The 19,488-nt window shown below is 41.9% G+C and overlaps 1 protein-coding gene across 1 annotated transcript; it reads left to right on the plus strand.

The window, feature by feature from the left end:
• Positions 1 to 3,993: 3,993 nt before the first annotated feature.
• WDR45B (WD repeat domain 45B) lies at positions 3,994 to 18,515 on the plus strand. Its single transcript, XM_061616544.1, has 10 exons — positions 3,994 to 4,277; positions 8,671 to 8,745; positions 9,240 to 9,341; positions 10,008 to 10,095; positions 10,871 to 10,965; positions 11,437 to 11,627; positions 12,406 to 12,491; positions 15,207 to 15,308; positions 16,460 to 16,581; positions 17,050 to 18,515. Exons 1-10 carry the CDS (start codon positions 4,211 to 4,213, stop codon positions 17,154 to 17,156), a joined length of 1,035 nt encoding a protein of 344 aa, XP_061472528.1. The 5' UTR covers positions 3,994 to 4,210; the 3' UTR covers positions 17,157 to 18,515.
• The last annotated feature ends 973 nt before the right edge of the window (positions 18,516 to 19,488 follow it).

Genomic DNA, 19,488 nt, shown 5'->3' on the forward strand with positions numbered 1-19,488 from the left:
TGTCCAAAAGTTTCCTGCTCTGAGTGTATTTAAATATTCTTCCTGCTTTGAATGTATTAAAAATATATTGCTGATCTCAATGGGTTGTGTCCAAGAAAGGCATCCTGTTAGTGCAAGGGCTTCCATTTGTGTGACGGGACTTCCTCTCCCTGCATGCTTCAGATCTGTTCTGAGGGATCCCCCAACACTTTGAAGCAAAAGAGGGGAATGAGGAGAGGAAGAGGCAGTCCTGCTGCACAGGCAGAAGTCCTTGTGCTAATGGTATAACTTTATTGGATACAACCCAATGTTACTGGTGATGTACTCCTTGAATTGTTTGTTTGTATCCCTTATTGTCTGTTTGTTTGTTTTTTAGCTGTTGTTCAACAACACTCGCATCTTGCACCACTGGGCGCCACTTAAGATTAAACAGGGTCACTTCCCCTTTAGTCAGTTCCATAAGCAACTGTTCTAGGGCACGGTCATTTAGGATAACTAGAAACTGTATCTCTCTTTGTTGTGACTGGAACACAATTTAATTCTCCATCTCAAGATTACCTTGAACATTATGGCCAGAACAGCATTAGTACATTCCTCTGGGGTGGGAGTGGTATCACTACACACAGTAATTCTGTGGAGGAGTCTATCCCTTTTGGGATGTTTAGCTTGTTGGACTCTGTGTCCTCTTTGACATACAAAGCAACCCTATCGCCAGTATGCCCTTTCCTGTCCTTCCTATAGCGTTTGCATCTAGAGATAAGTCTACCACTGGTTCTCTGTTCTGCCAGCTTTCCATTATGCCTGCTCTCCTATATAACCAAGCACTCTAACACCCGTCTTGGCTGAGGGGCTTCTAGCATTATTATATGAACACCAATAGACAGTGTCTTCCTCCAAATGCCTTTGGCATGTGTATTTTACTCTATTGCACTTTGGCCTTTTTGAACTGCTGTCACGTCCCCCTATACTATTATTATCCAAATGGCAGAGGAGTAGAACTAAACAATCATAAACAATTTCATTCTCTCCCTTGGGAGGATTTGTCCCATACTGGATGCTCCTCAGCTCCTGTTTGCTTTCTCCTCTGCAGTCAGTTTAAAACCTGCTGTGCCATCTTTCTGATTTTTAAGCACCAATGGTTTCATTCCATCCTGAATCAAGTGGAGCCGATCCCTTTTGTACAGGCCCAGCTTGTCCCAGAATGCTGCCCAGTGCCCAGTGCTACTGCTCCCACCATTTACCTTCTGGCCTTTTAGTAAACTCCCCCACCCCATGAGCAGGACTTGAATTTTGCCCAATGGTAGGTGTGGGAAAGAGGAGGGGGAAGTTGGTAAAGAGAAAAATGGCAGTAGTTGTGGTTGCCATATATGCTACATGTCCTAAAGCAGAGGTGGGGAACCTTTTTTGCTCCGAGGGCCATATTGTTATCAGACCAACTCTCTGACAGCCAAGTGGGCAAGTCCAAAGGATAGTGTATTAAAGTTCTTACCTTTCATACAAAGATGGGAAGTGATCTCTTTGTGTGACCTCCACTTGCCTTTCCAGCCCCCCCCCATCTCCATTCATGAAATCTTTCTGGTGTGATGGTTGAGGCCGCACACACACAAAGCAAATATGAAAAGGGTGGGGTGATGGGGGTTTTTTTCAGAGAGCAAATTACTGCAGCTTTCCAAAAGTTTAAATAAGGCAACCCACAAGTGATTCACCACCAATTGTAAATCATACATGTACATACATACACACACACACACAGCAAATTGTATGAAAAAGGGGAGGCGGCTTTCCAAAAGTTACCTAGAGCATAGTCTTGAGGGGACATGATGCAAATCACTTGCTGAAGCTTAACAGATCCTAAACTGGTCAGCACCTGGATAAACCATGGGAACCCTCTGTATACTGACTTGAATGGAAGAAAGGTGGCTTTTTTTTTTTTTTAGCACACTTGCTACTTAGAGCTTTTAAAGGGAAAAGCAGGAGGAACTCTGGGCTGCAACCTCAAAATCAAATAGTTGTGTATGGGATATTGTGTGTTGCGTTGATTCCAAGGAGGTTAGGTGTGACTCATCATCATAGGATCAGACAACTGAATGACAGTGACAAGCATGCTACAACAGAGGACGGGGACCATTCCCTGGATTATGAACCAGTTTCTCTGGGGAGGAAACTTCTTTCCGGGTAAGCATGACCAAAACACATCCATTAACAGTGATGGCCACCAACTTGGATGGCTTTAAAATGGGATTAGAAAAATTCATGGAGAGTAAGGCTATCAATTGCTACTAGCCATGATGGCTGTGCTCTGCCTCTGCAGGAGGGGAGAGTGCTTTTGTGCTCGGGTCCTGCTTGTGGGCTTCACATAGGCATCTATGAGAACAGGATGGTGGGCTAGATGGACCACTGGCCTGATCCAGCAGACTTTCTTATGTTCACCAAGCCAATGCAGCACACTTCATACTTGCATGTTCTTAAATATGATCGTCCCCGATTAAGAGAAAGACGAAATTGTTTCCTTAGCACAGTGAGCTACAAATGAAACATCAAAATAGAAATTACAGCATGTTTGTTATAAATGTAGCCAACTTTGAACTGAAACCAGGAATGCTCCTTGTTGAAGGGAGAATATTCCAAAATTTCCAGCCTAATGCTAATGGCCAGTGTATACATGATGCACTTTTTATGCATCACCTCCTTTCCCATAACTCCCTGGGAAGTGTACGTAGGACTGGAGTTTACAGTGCAATCCTATACATGTCTGCTCAAAGCTAGTGGTGCCTGGTTGCCCATTGGGACTGGTAGGAAGGGAGGGAGACAAATAACAGGTGGAGCCAGAGATGATGACAGGTAGAGCCAGCTAATTCTTGTTTCACGTCCATTCCCCCATCCTCCTCCCTGCTGAGTTCTACATGGGCAACACCAACAGCCAGTGCTCCCACACTCTGGCCTGGATGCAAGTGCGAAGGTTGGTAGGTGGGGGCTGACTGAGGGAAGTTCCCCATTCAGTCTGGTGGACCAGTCTCCACTGAAGTAAGCTCCAGTAAGTGTATATAGGACTGCACAATTTGGCATCTTTTTTTTTTTTTGTAAGCCAGCGTGGTGTAGTGGTTAAGGTGTTGGACTATGACCTGGGAGACCAGGGTTCAAATCCACACACAGCCATGAAGCTCACTAGGTGACCTTGGGCCAGTCACTGCCTCTCAGCCTCAGAGGGAGGCAATGGTAAACCCCCTCTGAACACTGCTTACCATAAAAACCCTCTTCATAGGGCCGCCATGAGTTGGAATCGACTTGAAGGCAGTCCATTTCATTTTTTTTCAATAATCCAAACTGTTAATTTCTTATTTTCTCAATATTATGGCAGGCTAACACATTCCTCAAATAAGTTTCAGAAGGGTAGCTGTATCAGTCTGTTATAGGGAAAACAACAGTCTTGTGGCCACTAAAATACAAACATTGGGGGGGGGGAATATAGCCTAAGACTTTAAGGACCAGAGTCTACTTTATCTGATACAGTGGACTGTGGCCCACGGTAGCTTATGCCATAATAAATAAATGTGTTCGTTTTTAAAGTGCTACAATGTTCTTTGTTGTTTTTATCTCAAATAAGGGCAGGCATACTTAACGTTTAAACTACAAAAAGACTATGATTATTTTGCCTTATGAAGAGTTTTGTGCAGTTCGAACGCTTTCATATTTCTTCCTCAGCAAATTGACACAGTATAGCATGATGCTAAGCACCTTACGAGATGGGGACTATGTCCCATTGAGTTCAACGGGTCTTACCTCCTCGTAAAAGTGCTAAGGATCATTGCCTTACCTGTCTTGTAAGGGTAAAAGTGGCACATAATAAAGATCATGAGATGTGATAAAGGTGTGTAGGTTGGTTTTCCTCGTCGCAAATCTTTCCTGGCGTACCTATGCAAGTTAGCTCAGGGCTCCATCGGATGCCCTGCCTTGACCGATGCGCTCTGCGGTCGGCAAACGAATGTGAGCAGCACAGAGATAGAAACGGGGCTGGAAGCAGCGAAATCGAGGAAGGAAGAAGCTGCCGGCGTTCGATAGTTCGGCAGTCCTCGGAGCGTCCTGAGAAGGCTGCTCGATTTGCTCTGTGCTCGGCGTGCCGCCTGTCTAGTCCGGAAGGAATCGTGGCGCTGCCGCCCCCTCAGGCCACTGACCCGCTCTCGATGGTGTGAAGGATCCCCCCCGGCCGCAGCCTTCTCTGCAGCCCAGCGCCATGAACCTGCTTCCGGCCAACCCGCACGGGAATGGGTTGCTGTTCGCCGGCTTCAACCAGGACCACGGTAAGAAACTCACGGGGTGAGAGGCGGCTTGTCGTCCGCCTGTCCCTCAGTGGGCGGAGGCACTTGGGCTTGGCGGCCTTCCTCACCCGGCCAGTCTGAGTCTCCCTTCTCCCCCGTCCCCCACTTAGGAATTTAATGGGGTGCGGTTAGGGAAGGTTTAAGCGAAAGTTGTTCTCTTTCTCTCTCTCTCTCTTCCTGCCTCTCCTGGGCCTTCAGAGGAAGGGGGGAGAGAGGGGAAATCCTGAATCTGCGGCCAGCCTACATCCACTTCCCGGTAGAAAGCGGTGGGAGGAATGCTTTGCCTTCCAATACATGGAGTGAACAGAGTGGGTGTCTTCTCCGACCTCCGGCACATCCTTTTCTCTCTCCCCGGCAAGGTTGCCTTTGCCCCTTAAGTTTGTGCTGTGCTAATCGGGAGACTATGTTGTTGATGGATGCCAATACTTTCCTCCTCACGCTCGTCGCTTTCCCTTCCGGCCTCTGGCTATTAACGTGTGCGTGTGTTTGTTGATAAGGCGTTATCGCACTACACGGTGTTTGACAAAATGTAGGCGAAGGAACGCCCCCTGCCCTGAGGGACCAAAACTGGAGAGGCAGGAGTAAACAGAGTTCTTCGGGTTAAGCAGTTGCTTCTGCTCCCCATGTTACCTTCCGCCGTGATGATTTCCTCGTGAAATTCCACGCAAAGCTTGTTTTGCCCTTATACAAGAGTTAATCCAGCCAGCTTCCTTTCTTCCTTGACCTTGTTATGTGAAAGTCTTCCCATTACTTAATCCTGTTCCGCTTTAGTCTTTCTTTCTAAGAAACTGCATATACTGAGCTGCTTGCTGTTGGGCATGTTTGGCAGGCTTGCCCTCATGCACACCACAATTTTCACTACAAGTGGTTCATAAATCACCAGTTCTCACAAGCAGATGCAAAAACTGGACTTGGGGCTCTTGGAAGACGTGTTTTTGCCCAGCTGTGCACTGAATCATTCTGTTTCTCAGACTGCCTTACTTGAATTCTCATCAAAATACAGCTTCTTCAAAGATGCCTGCCTTCTTGGATGTATGAATTGGCATGCAGAATTGGATGTCCTGAACAGGTTATTGCATTTAAACAAAGAGTAATGTAGCAGAAAGTTCTGCAGCCTTTAATAGAGCTTAATAGTAATGCTTACAATTATCCCTAATTAGTAGCAATGACAAATAGTTTTGTCATTTTAATTTGTTTGGGAAGCTAGTTCAAACTGAGTGACTGCACTGATTAAGTGCTTGCAAACTGAAGAGCATCTGAACCTAGAATTTTTTGCACTCTTGTTCATTTCATATTGTTTTTCTAAGAAAATCCAGTATACTTATGATTAAAAAGTGGCAGGTGGACTTTCTTTTGCACAGTACACAGAAGTAAACCCAGGTTTGCAAAAAGAGTGCAAACTCAACAAGGAATAGCAGACAATCACAGCATATACCCATATGATACATGTGTTTATGACATTTACCCTTAACATTTTTAGGTGCATGTTTCACATTTCATGGGTTCCCCTAAAAATACAATGTGTGAGGCATCCCTAATTGAGATGTGGCCTGTAGTGACTGAGTTGGCAAAAGTAATAATCCTTGCTGCTGTTGCCATTTTTTGTTTTTGTTTTTTGCTGCTAACGCAATGGTATATGAATCGCTAGAGTAATACAGATTGAGGATCAACTTCCTTATAGTAACTTCCCTCCAGGAAAGCTTCTCCTGTGCTATTCTTTCACTTGTGCTGGTAGCAATCTAAGACTGAAAACATCAATGGAATGAGTGTAAACTTGTACCACTAACTCTAGCTGCCCCCTTAGTGTCTAGGTTTCATTTGTGAAAAAGGTCTTGTATGACAACACTTGCCAGATGTGAACATTTTAGCAGTATAAATTCATTAGTGAGGGTTCCTGTGGCCACAGACAAACTGAACCTTGCTGTTACAGCCCAGTCTGTTGAATCAGAAGAAAGTGTAATATAGAGGGGAAAGGCTGAGTGTAGAAAAGGAAGTAACTGGAATCAAGAGGCTCAGATGTCCCAAACTTTGCATAGTCCTATGTACCTTTTACCTCCTATGTACCTTTTACCTAGGGGTAAGGTTTTAACTCCTGTGTACCTTTTACCTAGAGGTAAAGTTAATTGAAAACAGTGGGACTTCTGAGTAAACATACATTGCATCAGATTGCAAGGAAGCATGAAGTATTTTGCAAAGATCATCTGTCGTTTTGAGTTGCATGGTGCCTATTTATGCTGCTTCCCTGTTCTTATGCTTTGCAGAAGAGCAGAACTGGAGTGCTGTCTGTATGCACTACTGGAGTAATGAAATGTTATTACATGCCACATTTTACATGCTTTTGAGGTGAAGATTTATGTTTCCAGTTCAGTACTTGAGTTCCAAACCAGGAAAATTGGAATCATATACAGCTGCACCCTAAGAAGAATAGAAGCTAAGAGCAATAAGAATGTAAGAGAGAAACTGAGTGTACATTCACCAGGGCTATGTATGGAAGGATCATTTGTAGGAATTAATGGAATGGTGGGTGGCAGCTGAGGTGGAATTGTGATTCTGGAAGCAGCATTGTTAATGGGCAAGAGTGGTCACTTCAGGGAAGTTTCATAGAACTGAAATATGTATGTTAGTAAAATTTATTTATTATTTGAGTTATGTCCCACCCTTCCTCCCAGTAGGATTCCATTTGCACAGTTGAGTTTGCATCACATGCGTGTTATGGGTTACACCAGGAATTGAAACCTACAGGATGCAGCTCCCCAGGGTGCTTGTTTGCAGTTGTAGGTTTCTGTTAGAATTGCTGGAATTCCATCTTCACTACAGAGGTATATTTGAATGTGAAATAGCAACAAATTCAGGTGTGGCCTTCAGTGCCTGCCATATTGCTCATTCATAGGCTATATGCAGTTATAGTGAGTAAAGAAATATTTGGGCTGGCTGAAATGAAAAGTCTTTACTGTAGATTGATGCACTGGACTGTGCTGCTTGGAAAATAAATAAATGGAAACATAATATGCAGTCAGTATAAATGCTGAAGTAGAGGAGCAGAATGGAAAAAAGGCTTCATTTCCCCCCTATAACTGGCATCAGCTAAAAGGAACAGGAAGTGTATGGTTGAGAAACGTCTCAGTGTGTGTGAGCAAGCCTGTTCAAAAATAAATGAAATATGGCAGAATGATCCCTTATCCCTACAAACTATAGGTTTTGTCAGTCACAAATAACTAAGAAAATACATCAGGCTCTAGGCATCTTTATAGCTTCTAGTGCCTATTGCTTTTCTAAAATGTTCACATTTCCATTGTTCTGTCATGGAGACAACTGAACCAGTGTGATGCATTAGATCTGTACCTGTATTCAGATTCTTCTTCAGTTGTGAACAGCCATTGTGGTCGAAGGCCTTGGGCATATCGTTGAGCATTGCCCTTAGTTCCTCACACCGATTTATTTAATGAAACTCATTAATAGCATTGACCTGCAGGTTTCTTGTAAGACTTGAAATGTCCTTTGTACATTAAAAATGTTATAGAAGCTTTTTGGTGAATTGGTGAGGATGGGATAGCATTGGACTTGAAGCAGAGACACTTTTGTTCAGGACACCCCTCTTTAAAAAGATCATAGGATGACTTTGGTCAGTCACTTAATCTACAGCCGGAGTTGGGAACCTTTTGGCCCAGAAGGCCAGGTCTTCGTCTCCCCCAACTGTGCAGGCCAACTTTGAAATCATGGTTCCAGATGATTGACAGGTGGGTAGTCTTGTCTACCTGTCAAAATTGGCCTGTGGGGGGAGGGGAGATAGTGACCAAGCAGGATTGAACTCTCTGTATTCAGTTCTGCTTTCTGCAGAGTCTGGGTGCATGCGCAGCCAATCCAGCTGCGTCTCTACCTGCCCCATACCTGACATATGAAGTCAGGTATGGGGAAGGTGAGCATGGCGTGGAGAAAATACTGTTGTGAGCCAAATGGGGAGGTCTGCAGGACCAAATTTGGTCTGCAGGCCAGAGGTTCCTTACCCCTACTTTACAGGATCATCATGAGAATAAAATGACGCAATGCTAAATGCACTACCCTGAATTCCTAAGAGTAAGCTAAAAATTGTTTTCCAATCTAATAAGATTGTAGAGAGTTGCAGTGCTGTCTGTTTCATTGGAACACTGGAAGATTCAGGTCAGACTGTCTGTCCATCAAGCCCAGTATTGCCTACTCCGACTGCAGTGGCTCTTCAGGGTCTCTGGCAGAAAAGTCTTTCCCCATCACCTGCTACCTGAGACTTTTCATGGGAGATGCCAGAACCTTGGACTTCTGTATGCAAAGGTACCACTGAGCTATGGTCCCTCACCCATTGATATATGCCTGAGGTAGTAATTTACTTCTTCTTTTTTAGGGTGCTTTGCATGTGGAATGGAAAATGGATTTAGAGTGTTTAATGCAGATCCACTCAAAGAGAAGGAGAAACAAGGTGAGATTGTTCCTCAGTATCCATAGTTGTTCTGTCACATTCTCAACTGTGCATAGAATTGAAGCTTTCATACAAGAGATTTGACTTTCCTGAATTTGAACACTATTTTCTAAAGCTCTGGGCACTATCTAGTCATTGTATAAAATTACTGTGTCCATAATGTGTGATCTAGAGATGTGAAGCCCAGCAAAAAAACCCAGAAAATTCTGAAGACCCCCCCCCCAACTTTTTCTTCCCAGTTTTTTTTTCTGGACCTTCACATCTTTAGTGTGGTTAGAGGAGTCCTCTGAGCACACTTGTCTGGTGTTCAGAAAGTGAAGCATTGTCTTGAACTGAGGCAGGTAAAAGTATAAAGTTAAAGAGATCTGTCCTCAGCTGCATTTTAACATGGAGTCTTAAGGAAGAGTCCTCTTGATCTACAAAGATGTTTCAGCATTCATAAGCCTTTCTTTGCCTGGAATGTTTAATTTAAAACGTTCCTTTTCCCTCCCCAGAATTTCTCGAAGGAGGTGTTGGCCATGTTGAAATGTTGTTTCGCTGCAATTATTTAGCTTTGGTTGGTGGTGGAAAAAAACCCAAATACCCACCTAATAAAGGTATAGTATTGAGTAGTAAGTAAGGAATAGTTTAGACCTGAGTTCAGCACTTGAACAGTTCCAAGTTGTTTTAGTGTAACCGGTGTTCAAGCAGATTTTTATCAAAGACTTCCTGGGTAGCTTTACATTTGAATGAAGACGGACTTCGCTGTTGCCCTTCTCTCGTTGTGTAATGAGGAATCATTCCTGTTGATGCCAGTTACTAGATAGACCAGTCTGTGTCCTGTTGTTTCTCTGTATTCAGGATAATGTGCGTCTTTCCATATGGTTAAAGGATAAAGAGATTTTTATACAAGCCACACTGATATTGCAGGTCCCCATAGGAACCAAAAAGCTAATGGCAGTAGCTGATGGGAAGCGGGAGGACAAGGCAGTAGAATAAGCCTCAGAATACTATCATAAAATACTTGTTTAGATGTGGCTGATACTTCTAGTTTTCGTTGCCCCAAAATGAATGTAATTTAATACTAACTATGTAACATTAATTTTAGAGATCCAAATTTGAGGTATGCTTGTTTTTTTCTAAGTGAACCAGTGCAAATTAGGTAGACTTCCACTCTAGCTCCGTGAGGAGCAATTGCATCCCAAAGTAGCATCTCTGGAAGCACTATATAATATTGGCAATTGTTGTTGTTTTAAGACTAATGGGCATTTCCACTGCTGCAGTGATGATCTGGGATGATCTGAAAAAGAAGACTGTTATCGAAATAGAATTTTCTACAGAAGTCAAAGCAGTTAAGCTGCGAAGAGACAGGTGAGTTTGGTCACACTTCATTGTACAGAGGGCTTATTTTGTTTGTTTCCATGGCCTCTGTTTTTTATGGAAGGATAAAAACTGTGGAGTGGATAGCATATTAGCAGTTGAACGTCTTGTTAGAGCTCTTTGGGATTTAATTAAAGGGAAGATGAGGTATCCAGGGGGTGAGGAACCTGTAGCCCTCCAGATGCTGTTGAACTCCATCAGCCCTAGCCAGTACTGCCAATGGTGAGGGTGACAAGAATTGTAGCCCAGCATTATCTTGAGGTCTAAGGCTCCCCACTCCTCAGTTAGGCAGTTGTTTGTCCCTCTTGTTCCTCACATGTCTCCATCTCATTTGAAATCAGTTTTGCACAGCTTGTGCTTTTCCATATTGTGGGAGATGCACAAGATAAATTTTGAATAAGACTTGAGAAGCTCAAGAATCAGAAGTACACATCAGTTGCACTTCCTATTCCCCATGGCTTATGCTGGTGATTGAAACACACCTTCAAAATTAAGTATTTTTAGTCACGCCTCAAAAGTGACCCTGTATACAGAAAGGATGAGACTCTTCTGTGACGACTCTTGAAGCCACCTGTTGAGCTCTGCGTTGAAGCAACTGGCTGGTGCTTCTGTAGTCAAGAATATTAATCCTGCATTTTGATATCAGATGGTATTGCTGCAGCCTAGAACAGGGCAAGAAAATGAGTATGTAGAGTTGGACCAAAGTTAGCTGGACGTAATACTAATTGGTAGCAGAGTATGCGTGCCAATATCTTTTTTCTTTCAGAATTGTAGTAGTTCTGGACTCCATGATTAAAGTTTTCACATTCACACATAATCCTCACCAGTTGCATGTCTTTGAAACCTGCTACAACCCTAAAGGTAAGCGGTCTCCACTACATAAAGAGGGACAAAGAAAGATCTTGCATGGTTTTTCTTCTTTGTTATTGTGCTCATAAAAACAGCTGATGTTGTCTATTTCACACACCATTCCACTCACTGTTTAAAAACAACTTGAACCTTTTTAATGGTTGTCAGTGCTGTGTTGCCGAGCCCTACCACCCTTGTCATTCCTGTTAAGTACAGCGGCAAAGTTTATGAAGCCATTTATTTTTCTGGAGTTGACACACAGGATCTGAAAAACATTTTGTGGAAAAATGCCGCTGTAACTTCAGGACTAATTAAATGTTGCTTATACAGACATTGATGCTTCTGGCTATGTGATAACGTGAATCTTCCTATTTTGCTTTTTTGACTATTCTAAGAACTCTCAGAGCTTCTTTTCAGAAGGAGGGTGGAGAGGGAGATGGTAGTAAAAATGGCTTCTCTTCAATAGTTTCAATTGTATTTTAGGTCTCTGTGTCCTGTGCCCAAATAGTAATAACTCCCTACTTGCATTCCCTGGAACACATACTGGACACGTACAGATAGTGGACCTGGCAAATACAGAAAAACCTCCGGTAGATATACCTGCTCATGAAGGAGTTTTGAGTTGCATAGCTCTTAACCTACAGGGAACAAGAATTGCCACAGCATCAGAAAAAGTAAGCCAATGATATTCCTCCATAGTTGGTCGTAAAATAATGGTTTAGTATTAATCTTGAATAGTGTCATCTTGAGAGTCTGTGTGCTATTTTAATTGATACATTTGATAATCTTTAGGGAATTTACCATTGAATTTATGAAAGTCCTGGCTTTAATATTGATACAGCAGGTTTCTAACCATTGTGTTTGCGGCAATTGCGTATGAAGATGTGTGTGCTATTATTGCAGACATTGTTCAAGAGACAAATCATTTATGCATTCATTGGCAACTAGTCTCCTGCATTTCTTATAATGGGTTTCCCAATCACTCACTCAAACCTTTTGTCCTGCCGCCTCCCTATTGTTTGCCAGAATCTTCCAAAATATGTACAAATGTGTTATATATTACGCTCAGAATACATGGTGTAGCTCTATTTTATGTAAACTTTCTCAATTCCGCTCCCCTTCCTCAAAAAAAATACTGATTTTCTTGGCATTGAACTTGGATATATTCATGCAACCAAATCTGAGAGGACTTCCAAACACTTTGGAAAGATAGCACTAGCTATTAATTATCAATTTGACAATCCTGTAAATAATAAGAGGAAATGGAAACAAATTCCATATAGGAAGAAAAAAGATGTGCAGCTATGATAGTGTGGGTGGTGGTGGTAAAAGAATGACAGAGCCATCATCTCTGAAGCAGACAGCTGAGTCGTTGTGTTGTGTTCTGGGGATATCTTCTGCTGGTTTGGAAGGCTCTTCTCACATCTTTAATGTCTGCTATTGCTTTTCAAGGGGACCCTTATAAGAATATTTGATACATCATCTGGACATTTAATCCAAGAGCTGCGCAGAGGATCTCAGGCTGCCAATATCTATTGGTAAGATTTGTGGCTTTATTAATGAGTTGAGGGAGTTTCAGGCATTATGTTTTACTTTGAGTCATCGCTGAGATGAGTGGCTGTTGAAGAATAGGAGGTTCATGCTTTAAAACTACTCCCCAGATTTCTGTAGTTAAGAGATACGGACTTCCTGTATGTGAATATTTTTGTTGTATCTGTGACCCATTTATCATACAGTTGATACAATCAGCTACATTTCCACATTAGCCAATTTAGTGTTGTGTGTAACACATCAGCTAAGTTTAAATGATTGGTGAGGTATTTGTGGGGACTTGAGCAACTGTCTTGTTTGAAATGTCTTCGAAAAAAGTATAACATCATTGAGGTACAGTAATCAGCAACAGTACAGTTCAAGAATTTAATCCGACTGAAAGTGAAATTTGCCATTTTATGGTAGAATATATTTGTGTTTTTAACAGTGTTCTAAGTAGTGTGGAGAGCTTCAGGTAACAAATGACCAACAAGTCTAATCAATAATAATAAACAGACACCTTTTTTATAACAAGCACATAGAAGAACAATCCTTGCTGAAGCAGAGCCAGCATGGCTTCTGCAAGGGAAAGTCCTGTCTTGCTAACCTATTAATACTTTGAGAGTATCAGCAAGTATACAGAGGCGATCCAATGGACATAGTGTACTTAGACTTTTAAAAAGCGTTCGGCAAGGTACCTCAACAAAGACTCCTAAGTAAGCTTATCAGTCATGGAATAAGCGGAGAGATCCTCATGTGGATCAGGAATCGGTTAAGTAGCAGGAAACAGAGAGTAGGAATAAATGGACAGTCCTCCCAATGGGCTGTAGACAGCGGAAGTCCCTCAAAGATCAGTAGTGTTTTAGGACCTGTGCTTTATAACTTGTTCATAAACAACCTAGAGTTAGGGGTGAGCAGTGAGGTGGCCAAGTTTGCTGATGTTACTAAATGACATTGTATGAAAGTCATTTAATGTCTTAATGTTTGTGTTTACACAATGTTATGTATTGTTCTGCAATGGTCTTTGGACTAAGCAATAAACATATTGTAATACTAAATTGTTCAGGGTTGTTAAAACAAAAAGGGATTGCGAAGAGCCCTAAAAGAACCTCTCCAACCTGAATGAATGGGCAGTAAGATGGCAAATGCAATTCATTGTAAGCAAGTGTAAAGTTATTCATATTGGAGCAAAAAATCTTAATTTTACATATACGCTCACTGTGACAGACCAGGAACAAGACCTTGAGGTCACAGTGGATAGCTCGATGAAGATGCTGACCCAGTGTGTGGTAGCTGTGAAAAAGGCAAATTCCATGTTAGGGATCATTAGAAAAGGTATTGAAAATAAAACTGTCAATATAATGCCATTGTATAAATCTATGGTGAGGCTGCATTTGGAATACTGTGTACAGTTCCGGTTGCCTCACCTCAAAAAGGATATTGTAGAGTTGGGAAAGGTTCAGAAAAGGGCAACCAGAATGATCAAGGGGATGGAGCGACTCCCCTATGAGGAAAGGTTGCTGCATTTGAGCCTTTTTAGTTTAGAGAAAAGGCGAGTCAGAGGCAACATGATAGGGTGTGTAAAATTATGCATGGCATGAAGAAAGTGGATAAAGAAACTTTTTTCTCCCTCATAACACTAGAACTCATGGACATTCAACAAAGCTGCCAGACAAAAGGAAGCAATTCTTCACACAGTGCATAAACTATGGAATTTGCTCCTACCAGGGGCAGTGATGTCTACCAACTGGGAAGGCTTTAAAAGAAGATTAGACAAATTCATGGAGGACAGGGCTATCAGTGGCTACTAGCCATGATGGCTGTGCTCTGCTACCATAGTCAGAGGCAGCATGCTGAAAACCAGTTGCCAAAAACCACAGGAGGGGAGAGTGCTCTTGCACTTAGGTCCTGCTTGCAGGCTTCCCAGGGGCATATGGTTAGCCACTGTGAGAACAGGATACTGGACTAATGGGCCACTGGCCTGATCCAACAGGCTCTTAACGTTCTTATAACTCCTGGAGGTAGCAGTGTCTGGGATATAAACTTAAAACATCTGTTAAATGTGTATACGTTGCCATATGTTGCTTGGCTTACAATATCTGTGGAAATCAGGATCCCTTAGTTCTATATCCATAGCATCTTTGATGCCTGCATCTTTATTCAACTCAGAATGAAAACAGGTTACTTTTCTTTAAATAAATGTAGCATTCAATTCTGCAACTGGGCTGGTGTTCCCTGCAGAAATGCTAAAAAAAGAAATAATTGCACTGAACCATCTTCACATGCCCCTTTCTTCAGCTACATGTGTTATGGAGGAGTTAACTTTTTTTAAAAAGGTATGGCTATATTTTTCCATGTCCATGTTGTTTACTTCTGGGGTTGCACGTTCATTTACTTTCCACTGCTTCAGTTGCTGATGCTGCTTCATTCAGCTGAAAACATGTTAGCATTTAACTGGATATGTTACTACAAGGTGATATAGGTGACCTCCAAAGAAGCTATAGTTTTGATAGATTTTAAGCTGCTTGGGAAGGAGAGTAGCTTATTGAAGAATATCAACTTCTTTTCATGCAGTAGATTAAGAAAATCATCATTTGCTATTTCCTGGTGCTTTCTTAAGTGTTTTGAAAAGTTGTAGTATGTACACACAGGGAGTTCTTTAAAAGCAATTCATTCCATGACAGCAGTGATATAAACAGACTTGTTTCTGATATATCCTTTAGTATTAACTTCAACCAAGATGCTTCTCTCATCTGTGTGTCAAGTGATCATGCCACAGTGCACATCTTTGCTGCAGAGGATCCTAAAAGGAACAAGCAGTCAAGGTAGGAGTCTGGGGCACTAGCATGATGATTCCAAGGCAAAAATGATTAGATAAAAAGATCTCTTCTTTCATGAATTTATCAATAGCTTGTAATCAAGTGACATGGCATATCCATGCAAATATAAAAGTGCCTTACAGCAGGCCAGACTACTTGTCCACCTGGCAGAGTGATGGCTACTTTCATTGCAAGAGGGTCTTGAGCAAATGTCTTTTACACCAACTGCTATATGATGCCAAGGACTGAACCTGGGACTTGCATGTAAAGCATGTGTTCTACCATTCCTCCTTGTATAATGGGTCTTCTCAGTTTAGGCATGACACTGTTTAATTTTGACTTGGTATTTGGAGTCTCAAGAACAGTGTAGAGTTCTTCATGAATAAGAATGGATGTTACAACAGAGAGCAAAGATATCCTTGAAATTGTCCTCTAAGGTATAAACATATACACCATTTCTTTGGCTTTCAGTTGCTTTATGTGAATTTAGCAGAACTGAACTTACAACTACTGAACCCGTAAGTTAGGATTGCACCCTAAGGATGCTCGGACTGCTTGCCCTATTCTAGCTCCCACCCCCATCTGCAGGACTTCACGGAGTGGCGGGGCCACTTCCACCCCACTGCTGCTAATGGCAGGTATAGCAGAAGGAGGGGGTACGATTGGGCCTGATTCTTTTGTATAATGGCTGAGAGACCAGCTCAGGTTCCAGTGCATCCTGGGCCAGCACTGCTCTCAGATCACCCCATTTCAGGGCTTTCCAGTGGCTCCCGCCAGTGGGGAACCTGCCAGCATACTACACACATTTGGCAGCCAGTGGGAGGCCAGCAGAGCTGGGAAAAATTTGCTTAAGGAACACTTCTGCCCAATCCAACCCCAGCACAGCATAAAGGTTTGGATCACTCTGCTAATCTGTGTTTGAAGAGCTTGGGAATTGTTTGGTTACTAGTTTCTTTATGATACTTTAACATCTAAGGTTTCTAAGCAAAGGATTTGCTATTCTGTCATTTGTCCAGGATAGTGGATTTATCAGTAGCAGTAAGCCAATCACTGAAATTTGTGAACCTTAATATGTGCTGCTAGGAAACTGTCTGCTTTAATGACTGTAGCATTGACTTCAGATGGTGCTGAAGGGTCTTTCTTTCTTTCTCTTTCAGCTTAGCATCTGCCAGCTTCCTGCCCAAATACTTCAGTTCCAAATGGAGTTTTTCCAAATTTCAGGTTCCCTCAGGTTCTCCCTGCCTCTGTGCCTTTGGAACAGAGCCGAATTCTGTCCTAGGTAAGGTTCTAGACTTGCAAAAAACCCAAACACAGCCTATAATTTCAGGCAGTTGTGCCCAAAGAAACTTTCTAGAGCAATCATCGTCTGCTTCCTTGGACCCAATTTATTTCAATGGGTTTTAATTCCAGGTTAATGTGCATATGATTCAGCCTGAGGGGATACAAATTGTCTTTAGATGGCAAGGCACGTTAAATGTTCAGGATTGCTGCTTGAGCACCCCACATGAAGGGCAGCTTAATGGTCCTTCAAAAACTTCTGTCTGGGGCAGGAAAAGCCAGGCCTTAGAATTTACTGGTGTGTGGTACAGCTACCTTGTCAGACAACACTTCTTAGTCTAATGCCTATAGGTAATGTCACTTCTCTTGCTGCCTCACAATTGCATAGCAAAAGTTGCGCAGTGAAGCACCACATGTGAACAATTGACTCTATAGTTGCCAACCTGAAAAGAATATCTTTCTCTTTTAGCTATCTGTGCAGATGGCAGCTACTACAAATTTTTATTCAATCAAAAAGGGGAATGCTCCAGGGATGTCTACGCTCAGTTCCTAGAAATGACTGATGACAAACTTTGACTGAACTGATGGAAGTTTGTAGGTGGGGGGAAGGAGGTCTGGAACCCCATCCTGCTTCTTCTCCCTCTTCTGAAGAGATGGCCTCTCATTACTCCAGCAGTCAACAGTGCTCCTCAAGATGGGACAGATGACCTTAAAAAGCCCAAGCCAATATGATCAGAGCAAGGCAGAGGATTGATATATTAACTGTCAACAGCTGGTTTTAAATGTTTGTTTTGGCTGTTTCTGTTCTTTCAATTTTCTTTTTTTTAAAAAAAAGTTTCAGTAGCCTGTGCCTGTTGGGTCTCTCTGTAATTAACCTGTCAAACATAGTGCCTGCCAGATCATAAGACTGAAGGGGCAGGAGATTACTAGGGCTTAAACTGAATGGGACTCATCAAAAATACATACAGATTTAAGTTCTAGTACCATACTTAAGAGGTGGCAGGAGAATCATGCAAGGCAAGTGGCAATATTTATACCAGCATTTTCTGCCTTTACAAATGTCTGTTTCCTCATCTTCTAATACATAGAAAGGAAGCTTAGCAAGTTGACTTAGTTGCACTGCTCAGACACACATAAAATGCTCAAGGTCCTTCTTTTCATACTTTATAAATAGGTATTAACTTGTTTTGTCATTTGTCAGAGGTGCCAAAAGAAATCCCATGGCAAATAGCATTAAGTACTGTCGGCCTAAGTAATATTATGCAGAGCAGGCAGTGACATAGGATAACACTGAGGGGTCGGGAAGATGACAGTGAATAATGTAGATATTGGAAATAATCATTCCAGGCACTTGAACTCTTGTTCCAGTGGTGTTTGCACTTAAGTTGTACAAGGAAAGGCCTACAAGCTACAACATAATCTGTGAAGGCTAACAGGTAACAGGAACTAGTGCCCCTTTAGATTGTTGGACTCCACTCCCATCAGCTGTAGCCAGCATAGCAAGAGATGATGGGAGTTGTAGTCCAAGTGCTGAAGGGCTGCAGGTTTTCCACTTCTGCTCTGTAGCCTGTAAGATGTCTGTATCATATAGCACACTTGCTGTATGTTCAGAACAAATTAAGCTGATGCCTCTCAGAAATGTGACAAATCAGACACACAACTATATTACAGGTGTTTTGGAAAATGAGGTATGTGGACACATAATTTGGAATTACCACTATCACCCCTTTAAAGCACAACTTCAGTTATTAGTTCCCTTGATTTCATGTTTCAGAATGAAGTCTTAGTTCAAGTTGAAAAGTATTGTAATTTGTCATTTAACTAAAACCTATATTCAGATGTCAGTTTGCATGTTGCTTTTAAATGTGTATTTAATCATGGAAATTGTTTTGCACACCTTTTGTAATTTTCTTTAATTAAAAGTGACTAATTTGCTGTATTTGTTTTATGGTAACAAAAGGAGTTCTATATATGGGGACCAGTTCTGTCCCTTGTTTTATTTAAATTGCCTAAATAGCTCAAGATCAATGAAGAATAGAATATGTTTAGAGTCTATGGCTAATGGTTTGTAGCTAACTATATTGCTCGCTTTTCCATTAATGGAACAGGTGAAGGAAGTCATTTTTGGCGATTCCACTTCCTACTTCAGCTCCTCTAAATCTGTTCTGGGAATTAGTAGAGGGCTTATAAGACTTGGAGAAGGACTGTAGCTTAGCGGAAGAGCATTTGCTTTGTTTGCAGAAGGTCTGAGGTTCAACTCCCAGCAGCCACAGACAGGGCTAGGAAAGATCGCAGGAAGCACTGTAGACAAATACTGACTCACAAGTTAGCTTCTCTTCCAGTTCTTACTACCTTCTGTCCCAGGACTATTTTATCATAGTTTTTAAGCAGCAACGTTATCATAAACTGTTTTTAAAAAGTTAAAATGTATATATTGAGAAGTGTTTCTCTGCTGAAATCCATCACTGCCATAGCCTTGTCAAATCCCTTAAAACTGGGGCAGAAAAATCATGTTTGAGAAATTTTCACAGAAGTGGTCCTTAAAAGAGTATTAATTTCAAGAACAAATATGTTGAAGAAAAACCAGCACAAAGTTCATTTGTCAGCCACCTGTGGATTGAATTGAGACAACAGGGTTTTTAAAAATCCCAGCGCAGGTATTAACTTAGCAATGCAAAGATGTTTGTGTTATCCATGCTAATTTGTGAATGATAACAGCACTTTCACATACATTTAGGTTTAACAAATTGCCAGGGTTGTATTCAAAGCAGTGCTAAGTCTCAGTGCTGTCAGCACAAGGATTTCTGCTTCCACAAATCTGTTCTAAGGGGTTTCCCCAACCCTCCAGAACAGTTTTGGGGAGGGCACAAGGGGTGAATGGAAAGTTGGCCTTAACATGAAGTGTCCT

This window comes from Rhineura floridana, chromosome 3 (assembly GCF_030035675.1).
Source record: "Rhineura floridana isolate rRhiFlo1 chromosome 3, rRhiFlo1.hap2, whole genome shotgun sequence".
Classification (NCBI taxonomy): Eukaryota; Metazoa; Chordata; class Lepidosauria; order Squamata; family Rhineuridae; genus Rhineura; species Rhineura floridana.